Genomic DNA, 14,916 nt, shown 5'->3' with positions numbered 1-14,916 from the left:
TTTCTATAAAACATGTTGGACAGGTCAACCCGAACATCCACACATTTATAAATGGGTTAGTCATGTCGACCCGATCCTATTTACCCCCAAAACTCATTTTCGTGTCATACTAAAAGTTGAAGAGTAATAATGCACACCAAGTAGCTAGCTGATATAATAAATGATCAAAATTGAATCAATAACGATATTTCAAGCAGCACCAGTAGTAGTAATGTAATGTTATACTATAAAAGAGTTGAAAGTCAAGAGAGTGATACAAGTTTATATGAGCTTCGTTTTTGACGCCTTGTTTCCAAACAATGTTAACTAGGGTTTTGTGACGCTGATCGGAGTGATTTTAGCTTTTAACGCTAGCTGCCCAGGCCCAACCGGTATAGTGAAAATGTTTTGGAAAGCGTTACAGACTAGTTGTATCAACATTTAAAAGTCGAAGAGGGTATGTGTATACTTTGTATTGCATAATAAGCCAGGTAATTGCGGTTCGATTTGGGTCCGTATAACCGAAAACCAAAACGAAACAATTTGGTTTCTAAACACTTTGGTTTAGTCGTTTCAGTTTGGTTTTCGATTTTTTAGTTAGTTTTTAACCATTTTTGGGTATTTAACTCTACCATGCACACAAAAAATAGCTAAATGGTGGGAACTCTAGCCACGGTACAATTGGATGCTCATCGCCTCCTGTATGAGTTATATGATGCCGGTATATCCATTCTAATTTTCACATGATTTGGACATCCCGAAAGATCAAACTCGCGTCTTTATAACATTACATGTAGATTTAGGCTACAATGGTAACACGTACCATGATAAAAAAAAATTGTGTCAAGCATGGATCGAATTTGGGACCTTAAGGTCACCAATGGCTTACCTAACCACTAGGCCAACTTCTTGTTGGCCTCTAACATGTACACACAACCATGGATGAAGTTACAAAAGGGGCAATATAGGCAAATACCCCGAGTTCAATATTGATATAATATAAAAAAAATTTTATTTTGAAGGCTGTATTTATAGTTTTGTCCTTAGAAAAATTAAAAATAAATATATAGTACATACAAATATTACTTTGGTTGTCAGAATTTATTTATTTTTTTTAAGATATTGATCTTGAAAATATCACACTTGAGATAGATTGCTCCATTGAAAGAGTAAAAAGTTTTAATATCAAGGAAAAAAAGAGATTAAAGAAAGTGATTTCCTTGTTTTGGTAAAATGTGTACTACATTAATAATGCTAGAACGGGATCCGCGCGATGCGACGGTGGCGGTGGTGGAGGTGATGGGTGGTTGTGGCGACAACAGCGGTGTAAATGTAATAGCGACGACGGTGGTGGTGTCACTACTTTTTAAATGCTATAATGAAGTCCTAACCTACACTTTGGATGGTGTTTTATTATTTTGGGTTAGAAATGTTTTAGGGAATTCATGCTTGTATGGGTCTGAATCGGGTGCTATAAAAAACAAGCTAGGATGAAAATCAGTGACACGTCCCTTAGTATCGGGAATTTTTCCTTGGTTCTTTTGGTTTTTTTCATCTATATTAATTCACTCGAAGTTAAAATCTAGATTAAAAAAAAATAGTGTTTAAATTGTAGTTTTCATGTAGTTTTGGTTTATTAAAGCACATGTTGTATTTGTATATAGACATGTACTTTGGTGACTGGTTACTTGGTTAGCAACTTGCTAGTAGTATTTATCGAATAGATGTTTCTGCTTTCCAAAAAGAAAATAAAGAATTTCTTTGTAAATTTTTTCTTTTTATACGAAGTAACAAAACTAAGATAAATTCATAGCTCAACTATTAATTAGGTTAGTTAAAAGGAGAAACTTATATCTAATATACGAGGACATATTATTATGGTAAGGAGTAAAAAGTCTGAGATATGGTAATTAAGGACTAGTTTGAGAAGGCCGCCATTTATTTGTTATACTAGCTAATCAACCCGGGTGATACCTGGATATGAGTAGCAAAATACATATAAAATTTTATATATTGAAATACTTGTAAGTGCGTTTATCCAATTAACCATAATATTTAATTAAATCACCTATAATGATTCCATACGTAGTTTTTTGGGCGACTCGAAGTTCCATGAAATCAATAAAATAAAATTGTAGCAAAACAATATATTACTAAAAAATGTAAAAGGTAAAACATTTAAGGAAAACATGAAACATCAAATGGGTTCTTCAAGTAGGAGGTGTGTTTATGAGAATTAGTTTTGTAGCTTTGGAACTTTCATTTTATGAACATCATCTACATCTTCATGTTCAACAACTTTCTTAGAACCTGAACTTGAGGCAGTACCAGCTGTTTCACTGGTCCCGAACACAACATCCTATTTATGTTTAAAATTAGAAATAATTTTATATATGTATAACAGTTTTCGTGTTTAAGTTTAAAGTTCAATAATAAAAGTTTGGTATGTAATAAGTTGTACCTCTCTGTTAAGCCCAATACTTGATGGTAGTTCATTCAACACTTGGAGATCAACATCAGATGAGCCATCCTATTTTAAATTAGTTTAAATAATGTGTGTTAAGATAATTGAAATAAAAGAAAGTTAATTTCAAGTGTTACGTGGTACTATATTTGATAAATACCTTATCACCTGATGCCCTATGGAGTATAGCCTCAATAATACTAACATTATCTGAGAACTTGTAAAATGTTTACAAATCAGACTTGTGCTTGATATTGTATTTTGATACGTTGATTTTCCAAGCAAATCTTTTTCCGAGGAAAACGTTAAATTCAGCTGGGAACATCTTTGAGTGTTCGCCCTATACATAAAATATAAATGGAGCTCGGTCCTTGTAAGGTGTTGCAAACTCATCAAATAATAATATCATATGCACCTGGCAAAATTTTAGCGTTAAATTCAGCTGGGAAAACGTTAAATTGTTTTTGTTTTTTTATTTTGACGTTAAAACAAAATTTAAACAAAAATTAAGCTAATGAAAGGGCAATGTTGCCACTTGGCAAAATTTTAGAAGGCATTAGGCTAAGGAACCTTGTTTTATTAAGGATAGAGATATATAGATTGAGATTGAGATTGAGATTAATTGTGAACCCAAAAGGTATTGGGTTACTGTTTCGTACGTTCGTCGGTTTCTTTATTTTTTGTTCGTCCCCAAATCAAATCAGTTTGTTTACCGACCGACTGATCGACCAATGTCAGATACGACTATGGACATCATGGCGTGCAAGATCAATATCTATGTTAATCTGTACGACGAACTGACGAAGTGGTCCAGTTGAATAAGATATATCTCCTTGAGTCAAAGTATCTCCGTGGTTTATTGAAACTTGGATATAATGGGATTCTTGGTGGTTTAAGTATCAAAAGAAGCAGCATCCTTGATAAGGCTCTTGACTTCTGCAAGAAACGTGTGCAGGTCAGGGCTCGTTATTGCAATGATGAAATACGGCTCTATCATGCGTTGAGGCTCTTCGATCCCAATTTTGTGAACGGTATTCAGGGCGATGATGCTATTGATCTTCTTGTTGTACGTAGTTTTCTTTCTTTTGTTTTCCTTTATCTTTTTTTTCTTTCAAAAACTAGCATTGGCGTTCATAAAAAAAAATAAATACTCGTACAAAGCTCTTGTACTGAAAAAAATTAAAATACCCTCCTAGATCCTATAACAGGCAGTTTTTGTGATAAATTAGGGCCCTTTTGATTTTTAAAAAGTTTTTTAGAATAGAGTTACTGAATTGATAAATAATGATTTAAGTATTGATTTAAGGTTTTCTGTTAAGTACTTTGCTATAAAGTTTATTAAGTTATAAACAAACCAACTCTGGAGTACTTTCAATATATGTTGATTCTACTCGTATAGTTTTGTTTCATAAATTAATCTGTATGTGTTTACATATTTCATCAGGTTGCTGCCAAGTTGGATATTGAACGCCTAGTGGAGCTATTGTTTGATGATGTCATTCGCATAATCACTGACAAGACTCCTGAAGATATCGAGAAGATCTTCTGCATACGTTATAATGGTGATGATACTCGGCTTGGCTGGATGAACTACGTCCTGGATAATACCTTATGGAATTTGAAGATGACAACGGCTGATCGTGAGATATTAAGGGTGCGTTTAGTTCAAGAAAACTCTCATGTTTTTCATTTTTATTTTCCAAGAAAACATGGAAAATAAGAAACGCGTTCAAATTGTATTTTTCTAGAAAAGTTTTCCTAGAAAATGAAAATTTCCCTTTCCAACTTTTGCACTAAAATTAGAAAACTGTTTTTTTCAGTTTTTGTTTTCACTTTTCTATTTTCCAAACCTTTTATAAACCGAAAATTAGAAAACAAGTGAATTTGAACATGTTTTCTAGTTTTCTAAAATGGAAAAATGAAAACTCCATCTTTTATTTTGAACGCGTTTTCAAAATTTTCAAGGGTTTTTAAGAATTGAAAAACCTTTTCATTTTCTAAAAAACTAGAAATGGAAAACTTGAAAACATTTTCTCGAACTAAACGCGCCCTAAGAGGCTTCCCAATGGTGTGGACAAATCCACCTCAGACTAGTCCCTGTCAGCGCCACATCAGCAAAAATCACTCCAAGGACTAATCCCCCCCAAAATGCACCCAATGGACTCATCCACCTAAGACTAGTCTTGGACCCACCAATTATTTAATTCTACCCATTTATCCAAACTTTACACTTTTAACCCTCCAAACTATTAATAAAATACATATTAGTCCAAATACATTAACACAAATTATTAACAAAACACACAAGTTTATTATTAAAAAAAAATACAAATACATTTAGAACATAAAAAAAACCACAAATTACAATAAAATAAAGCACACAACCTAAAAATCAAAAAAAAAAACACACAACGACATTTTTATTTTTTAAAACTAAACCTAAACTAGTTGGGACCGAATAGGTAGTCTTTGTACTCCTCCATGAATTTCTTCTTGGCTTCCTTGATGTATTTCTTCTCCTCATCATCACATTCTGTTTTATCCATGAACGAAAGACCAATATACATGGTGCTTAAAATGGTTTTGTATGTGTGAATATATGTGAATAATGCAAGTGTGGTGTGTTCTAGTGCTTAATGGAGGTGTATATATAGGCATTTTCAAAAACTAGCCGTTAAAGGACTAAAAGTGTAAAGTTTTTAAACTGCAGGTGGTCAAAGTAGACGTTACAAGGACCTGTTTTGCCAACTTGTAAAAGTTCAAATTTTTTGTCTTCTTCCTTACCTAGCCGTTGGATTCAAATAAAAAAAAAATTACAAAGCTTTCCATTCGTCCCTGCAGGAACGAGCTAGCCGGACGAGACCCTCGAACGAACCAGGGACGAGTCCCACCCAACGGTGTGGACTCGTCCGAGGTAGTCGAACGAGCGCCATAACGAGTCCATTGGGGGACCTTCTAAACGTGTCACCTGATGCTTTTAAAAATTTACCCTTTGAACAACAGTCAGTACTTACTATTTTCCAATGTATTCTTTAACTTTTTATTTGATAATATATAATTCTTGTCTAACTTTTGTTACTGGAATTGTTGATTGTAGACGCTATTGGGTATATGGACATCTCCTCCTTGAACGAAAGTATGTCGGTATTTGTTTTATCTAGTTTGTCATATATGTATGCAGTATGTATATATATTCGCATTAAAAAAATTGAAGGAATTGACGAATTCGATGATTGCAGTGAAAACTTGTTTAAAGGACAATTATCAAAAGAAGATGAAGAAGCAATAAGAGAAGAATGGAAAGATGAAGAAAATAAATATGGAGTTCGGCGAGTTGAATATTTTGGTCAAGATCTAAATGACATTTATTATAGAGCTATGGCTGCATATTGTCCTTCTACAGAACAGAACAGATGATGAAGATGAAGAAGAAGAATCAAAAGTACAATGTCCTGTTTGTTTCGATTCATGAAAGATTTCAAGGTCCATACGTACAGAATGTACAATCCAAAGAAGAACAAAAAAGTAATTACGTATAATTTGTTCATGGTTATGTAGTTTTATGGATACAAACGACACAACATTGTGGATCTTATATTTGTGTAGTTTTTTATTCTTATGGCTATGGCTACATGAATAAAAAATGTTGTTTCCAACCCTCACCCTCGTGTAGATGCCAAAGTAAAATAAGGAGCTCCGGTGATGCTCTTCGTTCTCATGATTTTCCTCACCAATATTTTCCACTTCATCTCGTCCTTCTTGTTATGTTTCTTCTTCTTGCTATCTTTCATGATCCTCTGTTTAAATTTCCTGTCATTCCACAATTATATATATCTGGTTAACTAAAAGCTTAGCTTATAGATTATACAAATATCAAAAAGTTGTGTTGAATGAGAACAAGAACTACTTTTTGGCGCGCACCTGCATAAAGGAACCTTGCAAACGTTAGAATTAGCGCATATACGAGCATGTAACTCCAAAAGGTGCCACATTCGTTGGCAATGAAGACAGCCACCCGGGGCTTTTAACTTGCATCCGGCAAAATGGTGCAAAAGGGATTCTAGACCCTTGCAAGCTTCATACTTGCAAGGCTTTTGATCCTCTGCTTTTAGCATATTCTTCTTATTATTATTATTATCTTGTGGACCAATTGTCCTACATCCATCTTTGCATATATGAACAAGAGCTTCCATTGCCTCATATAGTTGTAAATAAACCTTCCTTTCCGTAAACTTTCTCATATTGTCCTTTCGTCTCTAAAATCACAAAAAAGAAAGAATGTTTATTAATCAACCATAACAACAACTTCGATTGATTAAAAACAGATTATACATTTATATGAAAATGTGTATCTATGCTTACATAATCTTCAAACTTGACATATTCAATAAGTTTCTTTTCAAGATTTGGATGACTGGCCCTCATGGCCTTCCATCCTGCAGACGAAAAGGCTGCTTTAAAGCACGTTAGGACAAACCGTTGGCAAATGATACTAAGTCGGGGTGCATCACACAACAATGATAGCTGAAACACATCAACTACATTGTCAACATTAAGGAATCTGTGCTCAAGCTGATACTCGCACTCTCGTTTTAGTTGAGGTACAACAAAAGCATGAGAAAGGACCAAAAGGGAAATTATATGTTCCTCCATTTGCGCTTCTTCATAGCTATAACGAAAGAAATAAAAGATTTAAAACAACTTAAACACAATTGTCACATTAGACAAAGTTGCTATATATATAGCATATAAATAAATACCATGAAGAGTACAAGAAGCGGATAAATATGCGAACAGCCTCTGGTGCAACCCCATGAATTGATATTTGATGATTGCTTCTTGATTTCTTGAACATGCCTCTGAAAACAGGGGAGGCAAAGCCCTAAAAACATAGGATGAGTAATAAATTAAACGAACTTATAATTAAGCTTAGGATATTTTTGGAATTTATACAACGATTAAAACTTACCAGAATGCTAGCATGTGCATAGATGTGGGTGTCACAATTTGTATGAATCTCAACATCTGCTTTATAAGCGTCATCAAAAAGACGGTCCCATGTTTCCCTCTTTTGCGAGATATAACAGTTTCTTCGTACTAATGCTGATCGACTTTTGTTCAACAGGCATCCCTTGATGGTTGTTGTTGATGGACCAAGTGATGGAGGAGACACAGGTTCGATTTCTTTGGCATTCAACCGGTTTTCTTCAGAGGTAGCTTTCATGACTTGTTCTACTTTGATTTGAAATGATTCGGGATCTGTTAACATATTTGTATTTAGCATTATGTATCTAATCATTACTTAAGTGATATACGTTTATTTGTGCTTTGATTATGCAGGTCAATGTTGATAATGTATATACAAAATTACAAATGAATCAAAAGGTGTCGTTCTCAAATTCAATTGTTTTATGTATTCAATTATATTCCATGAACATAAGTTATAATTTGATAGATAAAATGACATATGAAAATGAAATGGCATGCATTCTTGCACATATAAATATACAACGGATAATCCAAGAAACATAAACATTACCTGGTACGAAAGAAATGGAAAACAAAGGTGAAATCGATATAGATATTGATCAAAGCTAGATTTCTGCCTTTGCGTATCTAATACGTTGAAGCTGTAGCCCTATCAATTAATCAATGTGAATATATATATATTGATAAATGTATATCTGGCTATATATGCATACAATGCATACAAGGAATTAAAGCCAAATTCAAAGTCAATATTTCAATATGATAAAAATAACCAAGCACCACCAGTTCCGCCGTTGTCAACCACCAATCACCGTTGTTAATCTGTAATGATGCTCAGAGATTGGTGGTCGATTTAGTTTGAAGGAGAGGGAGGAGAAGAAAGAAATTTAGTGTGGAATGATAGAAAAGATAAATATAGAAAGCAAAACCGTTTAAACAAAACTAATACTAGGTAACTTACAAAAATGGTCCTTTGGTTATTGTTTACCTTTCTTAATGATAGATTCAGACCATCAAAACAAATAGAAGATATTGTCGATTATGGACAATAAGGGTAAGGGTGTAATCGGCACATTCCATTAGTTCCTTATACCCTTTCTTTTGGCACAAAGTGACAATGTTTCCATCAGCTTAGTGGAGCCGATTGTGGCACCTTTTTCAAACATGTGTCCTTACATTTTTTTTTCTTGTGTTATGCAACTTCTGTCACTTTGTCATACTAGCTCCTTTACACCCTCACAATTTGGGTCATTTTTGCAAGTGTAGGAGGTGTCACAGGGCACAGGTTGAAAGCTCATTAGTTTCCGAAATTTGCCAAAACTTAACAAAATGTAATTCCTCGCACTTGGCCTTAATATTTCATAGTGAAGGGCTGAAGCCCATAGTCATTAATTAGCTACTTTCATTTTCATACTATATATTCATTGGTACGTTCTCTCATATTATATAGTACACCCTAAAACTAAAAGATTGAATAGACTTGAAGATCACCTTGTTTGTTACTACAAATTTAGAGCCAAAAATGTCGAACAAATTTGACACCTTTGATATCTCTTAATCTTATATCTATCCCATTAACTTTCTAATCACAGTGGTAATAAAAATGTTAAGCATTAGGAGATTACATTACACTCCACATCCCAGGTTTTACTCACTCAAAGAGTTAATTAAAACTCAAAAGATATTTGATTGAATTTGCACTGGAGGCCCAATGTTACCTAAGAGGCCAAGCTACTCTCCAAGTCCATTTAAGATAAGTATCCAATTCAATTAACTGGGCTTTCATTAAAAGCCCATACTTACATGAACCACGCCACCACGGTGCTGTTTAAATAGGATAGTTGAACAAAATAGTAAGCGTGCAGATATGGTCCTAATCAGAATTCAGAAGATGACCAGTTTCTTTTTTTTTTTAGAAGTGACTTATATATAACCAAAGTCGTAAATTACTAATTGGAGATGATGAGTCTTTTTGAATTATATGTATTACCCGAAAGCGTAAGTTAAACTAGATCGGGAAGTCATTATCAAACGCACATGTATCAAGAATGAAATTTTGAGCTTAACTTATACATCGGTACATCGCTGGAGTTTATCAAGTGCTCGAGTCTATTGATCAACATGCCTTTATCTCCCTCTAGCAAACCTTTATATGTTATTCTATAGAAAATGATCAAATATGGATCATAAAAAAACAAAAAACATTGTACTTAGCTCGCAACAGTTGACAAACTCTCCAAGGATTCTTGCAACAGTTAATTGATATGCTTTTCAACCCTCTCATTGACACTTGACATTTGTCTCGATCACTGTTATGCTCATATAAGTTATAAATAGAAAATATGTTGTATTATACTCGAATTAACTTTTAGTTGTTCTAACATTGTATTACACATTTTTTTATAATATATGCAATTCCCAAATAACGAGTTCACCTATATTTTTTTTCCAAGTCGTTATTCGACATCAGGGGACACCTCACCGTATAATGGTGAAGTAGTACTGTACGAACTTTAGACTACGAGATATAGAACATAAGCGTTACAGATGATTCAAGGGAAAAATCTCCAGAACATGTCAATCTAAAAAGTCAAACCCATAACCTAAAGTAAAACCAGAGATGATTTCAACCAGTTGATCTAGCCTTCATTATCAGTACACCTTTGATTTACACGAGTCAATTAACGAGTGTACACCATTTATTTATGTGATTCGCATGAACAAATTAATATTGAAATTAATTTGTATGAATTTAATGACTATGTAATAGGGTTACATACATGATCAAATTTAACCACACACCACCAAATTCTTGCATAATATGCTCTAAATGTTTTACAACATCCTACTTATTATTATTTTTTTTAACCGGTAAAGATATTATTAATATAAAAGACCAATCTCTAGATCATACTTGGAGCTTAAACTGCTAATACTGTAAAATAATTGATAGTCATTGTTGTTTAACAAAGTTTGATAGTCTAGTTGTTAGGCTCTTATGAGTCACGAGTCGACTTTTACGAGTTGAGTCGCTTTATACCAAAAAAGTGTCGTATATGTAATATTTTGGTAATGTATTAAGATAATCAACTTATAGTTTGTTAATAAATATGTCAAATATATATAATTATACGATATTATATAGCATATAAAAAAGTCTTGACTTTTACGAGTCGAGTCACGAGTCAAAATCATGTTTTCGAGTCGATTCGAAATTTACGAGTCCACAACTATGTCTATATATCACCGCCCTGATTATACATACGAGGTCAAGTGGCTTAAACATGTTGAACTTCAACGAGTATGTTTTACGGGAAAAGCATACGTATCGCAACAACACGGTGTTGCAAGTACTTTTTCTTTTTTACAATTTATGCAGGTGGTGAGTTAAGGGTGGTTGTGAGGATGTTGCAGCTGCACACATATTTTTCCATGTTTTTTATAATTTTAATGCATGTTTAACACATAGATTATTTCTAAGCACAATAGCAGTAGAAAGCCTTGAGAAAAGTTTTGCGCCACAACCCATGTCCGACTTACTTGACCCAGCTTCAAGACAGTACAATTTTGATTTGTTACTTCATCTATTGCAAATTTATCACCCTTGACATATAAAATGATCGTGAATCATTTAACAAGTACTATACTTAAACATATATATATTTATGAACCTTTTATCATAAAAGAGATAATATTTTTGAGAAAGCATACACTTTGGGTCACATAGATGAAAACAAAAGAAACTTTATATACAAATAGCATTGAAAAAATGGTTTAAATAAACAAAAGAAACATGAAAAGACTAGAGAGGAGCGTAAGGTGGTGTGGTCCATATTAACACGTGAATACGCTCCCGACTGATCAAACCCCATCATATATTTTCTTCCTCACGTGCCTCTTATAAAATCATCTCCTTCATTTAATTATATATTCTTTATTTTTCTACCTATATATATACTTCTTTTTTTAAATAATACAAATCTATGTATTCACAACATTAAAACGTATTCAAGTAACAAAGTATTTGAATTCATGGAGTACATAATAATATAATATCTTTTAACTTATAATAAAGCTTTTGGACTTATGTATAATTAGTGGAGTGGTATAGTCATATATTCATCATTTCATCGAGTTTAAAAGAAGGAATCCATACACGAGTTGTAAATTATCGCAATTGCGTTTATTGACGTATGCATAACTACCATGGCGAATTCGAAGTTTACATATATATATTTTTGACTCAACATCGTTTTAATATGTATGTGATATCTCAAAATAGCTAGTTGGAAGGTTAGTTGATTTTCACAACACTTTAGTAGTATAAAGTTTATAATATAAAATTAGCAACCAAAACAACGAAGCGTTAATTAATCAAACAACCTACCTATCTAATTAGGAAAACAGAATTTAAAGTCTACAAAATACTTAAATACATGTTAAACTTAACTTTCACGTACATTTTACATAAATAAAACAAGACAAGCTTTGTCCTTTTCGATAAATATGAACTCTAGCCATCCTAAAAGGTATCCTCTCATTAATTCAACTCTGGATTCTCATAAATACTCATTTAGTATTATTTATATTATTCTGTTTAGGAAGAATGAACAATTGATAGTTATTATATTCAAATCCACGTACACTTAATGGAAGGAGTTTCTCTTAAGTTAAAAACAACTTGAAGGGTCAAGTTAAACAAATCGTAGCCCTTAACTTATAATCAAGAGGCAAAATTCAAAGATGATAATTGAATCTTGACTTATAATTCTAATCCAAAAGTTGAAATCTTCTTAACCTGACTCAAGGAGTTAACTTCCATACTTGATTCTCTTCACAAACAGTCACCAATCTCATTTGCTATAATGAAAGGTGATATCAATATGACATTTTATAAATGAATTTATCATACCAACCCATTATTTGCTTGTATTGTTTGTTATATCACATGTAAAATGTGATATATTAATCAAAATTATTGATACAAATATTAATTCTCTATACAATATAATAAATTAATCAAATTTATTGATACAAATATCAATTCTCTTTTATACAAGTAATAACTAATATATGAAAGAGATGAGATATTGATTTTCTTATTTCGATCAAAGTATAAAACTTTTAGCTCTCTTAATAATTACAAAACGAGAAGTTTTTGTATATGTTGATACTACTCTCTTGTACTCGTGTAGTACTTAAGTATCTCACATTAAATCCAATCGAAATTTGATGCAACCAAACCCAAAAAAGCCAAATTAATAGTGAATAGCAAAGTGAAACTATGTCCCGTTCTTTTTTTATTTAATAGACTTAATAATCAAGAACTTAATGCATTCAGTTAAATTTTATATTCTTTTTTTGACTTAATAAACAAAAATAACTGTCAATTACCTACTTTTTACTTAATACATTCAGTTACTTAATACATTCAACACTTAATGACTAAAAAAAATGACCCCTTAAGTTATAGTTAAAAATTTTGTAAAAACTTTATTTATATTTAGAACTACACTAAATTATATAAAACATTTGTTATCCTTTTTTTAAAAAAAAAAAAAAACTTGATCTAGTTAAAATAATTATTTTCTTTATTTACAAATTTAAATGTCTTCATTCAATCAAAAGATATTTATATTACCTATAATTAAATTATTTACAACATACATTTCTCAAATAACTACACTGTTCATTTTACATCAATTAGGCAATTATTTTATGTTAATAACCACATCGTTACTGCCGCCGCCATCATCGTTGTTGCCGCCGCCACCACGGTCACCGTTGTCGCCGTCACTACATATTTTTGGGTAGCAAGTCATTATTCTTTCTTACGTTTAATCTTTTTTCACATGCAACTTTATATTTTTGGGTGTTCGAAGATAACAAATTACATAATTAAAAAAGATAAAATATTAGGTCCTAGCTTGCAAAAGGAAAAAGCCGAAACACTAGGGTCTTGGATATAATATAAGTGTATGGGATATTTGTAACAAAAATATTATTATTATGTCATATCTTTAATCCTTTGATAACTACATTCTTCCCCAGCCCTTTCTTTTCATGTTTCTTGAATGAATTACTTCTTTGAATTCTGTTGTTTTTATTTTTTCTGTATATATAAACACATCACCATCATCATTTTTATAAATCTAAGGGAAAATGATTGAGCAGTACCGTACTGCTGTTTTTACACACCTATATTTTTTTTCATGTGATTAATTAAAGTATTAAACAAACACCCTTGAATGTGAGGAATATAGTTTCAAAATAAGAACAGCAACAATGCATATGGTATCCCCTAAATCTAAACATCACCTTGTTAAAATCTAACGCATAATGAGTAAACTATTTGTTCATTGACTAAAACATCATACACAAGTAATTATGCGGAGTATGTCATTATAGTAACTTTCTAATTATACAAAGTGTCATTTATTAAAATTATCTATGTTTTTGTATGCAAACATCTTCTATCACTTAAAAAAGTCATACATTATTTATTTTAGTTGAACGAAAAATATTTAAAATGTTAGCATATATTTATGTATTATAAAACAATACACCGATGCTTAATTTAATAAATAAACTACCATGAGCCCATGAGTACACTATTAAATTGAAATTAGAAGAGTACAAAAGATCTCAGGTAACCCAGAATCCAGAATACAAACATGATTCCTTTATAAATGTATATAATATATAATAATCTATACTAATACCAGTATAATAGCCATTGATGTAAAATCTTAGCGGTATCTCAATTCTTCAATGAGAGTTTTGGGTCAGGGGAAAGATTTACTATTATTAAATGTCGTGTCGTTTAACAAATTAATATGAGGTTTTCCTCTCTTCGTTATTCTTTAAAAATTCAAATGACATCCTGTCCGAATGACATATGTGCCAATAAGTGAGACAAACATGCTATCACCATTGAAACATTAAAAGAAAAATACTACTAACATCCTTTCATACTTTAACTAACAAGTCACCGTATTTTTTTAACAAAATCCGAAACTTAAAAGTGTATTCATAAATTCAAGATTTTTAAAACGATTAGATTAACTAATAAACTAAAAAATGTAGTTATTGTGGGCTTTAAACCCAAATAAAAAAGAAAAATAAATGAAAAAAAAAACTATTACGAGATTTAAACCCAAAGACACTATTACTAAGTAATAAGTACAATTGATACCGCTAGACTAAAACGACAAAGTTTTGCTAGAAACAACTCTATGCATTGTCGTATATAAAATATTTGTATTTTTATTGTAAAATTTAGAGGTGCATTTTTCATATAAAAATTTATACATCTCTTACCATTTTTTCACCCCACATTTAAGTTTTAACCGATGGCAATTGATACATCTATTATAGTATGTTGAGCCAGATCTGCTAAGTACAATTGATACCGCTAGACTAAAACTACAAGGTTTTGCTAAAAACAACTCTATGCATTGTCGTATATAAAATAGTTGTATTTT

At 31.9% G+C, this 14,916-nt stretch overlaps 1 protein-coding gene across 1 annotated transcript; it reads right to left on the bottom strand.

Annotated features, from left to right (window-relative positions):
- Positions 1-5,991: 5,991 nt before the first annotated feature.
- Positions 5,992-7,670, bottom strand: LOC122606072 (BTB/POZ and TAZ domain-containing protein 4-like). The gene is made up of 5 exons (XM_043779035.1): positions 7,413-7,670; positions 7,204-7,325; positions 6,806-7,112; positions 6,365-6,699; positions 5,992-6,253 (listed from the first exon to the last, which is right to left on the bottom strand). Exons 1-5 carry the CDS (start codon positions 7,665-7,667, stop codon positions 6,103-6,105), a joined length of 1,170 nt encoding a protein of 389 aa, XP_043634970.1. The 5' UTR covers positions 7,668-7,670; the 3' UTR covers positions 5,992-6,102.
- Between the last annotated feature and the right edge of the window lie 7,246 nt (positions 7,671-14,916).

Source organism: Erigeron canadensis, chromosome 6, assembly GCF_010389155.1.
Source record: "Erigeron canadensis isolate Cc75 chromosome 6, C_canadensis_v1, whole genome shotgun sequence".
NCBI classification, from domain to species: domain Eukaryota; kingdom Viridiplantae; phylum Streptophyta; class Magnoliopsida; order Asterales; family Asteraceae; genus Erigeron; species Erigeron canadensis.
Note: the sequence above shows the minus strand (reverse complement) of the source record. Positions and strands in the feature narration are given on the sequence as shown.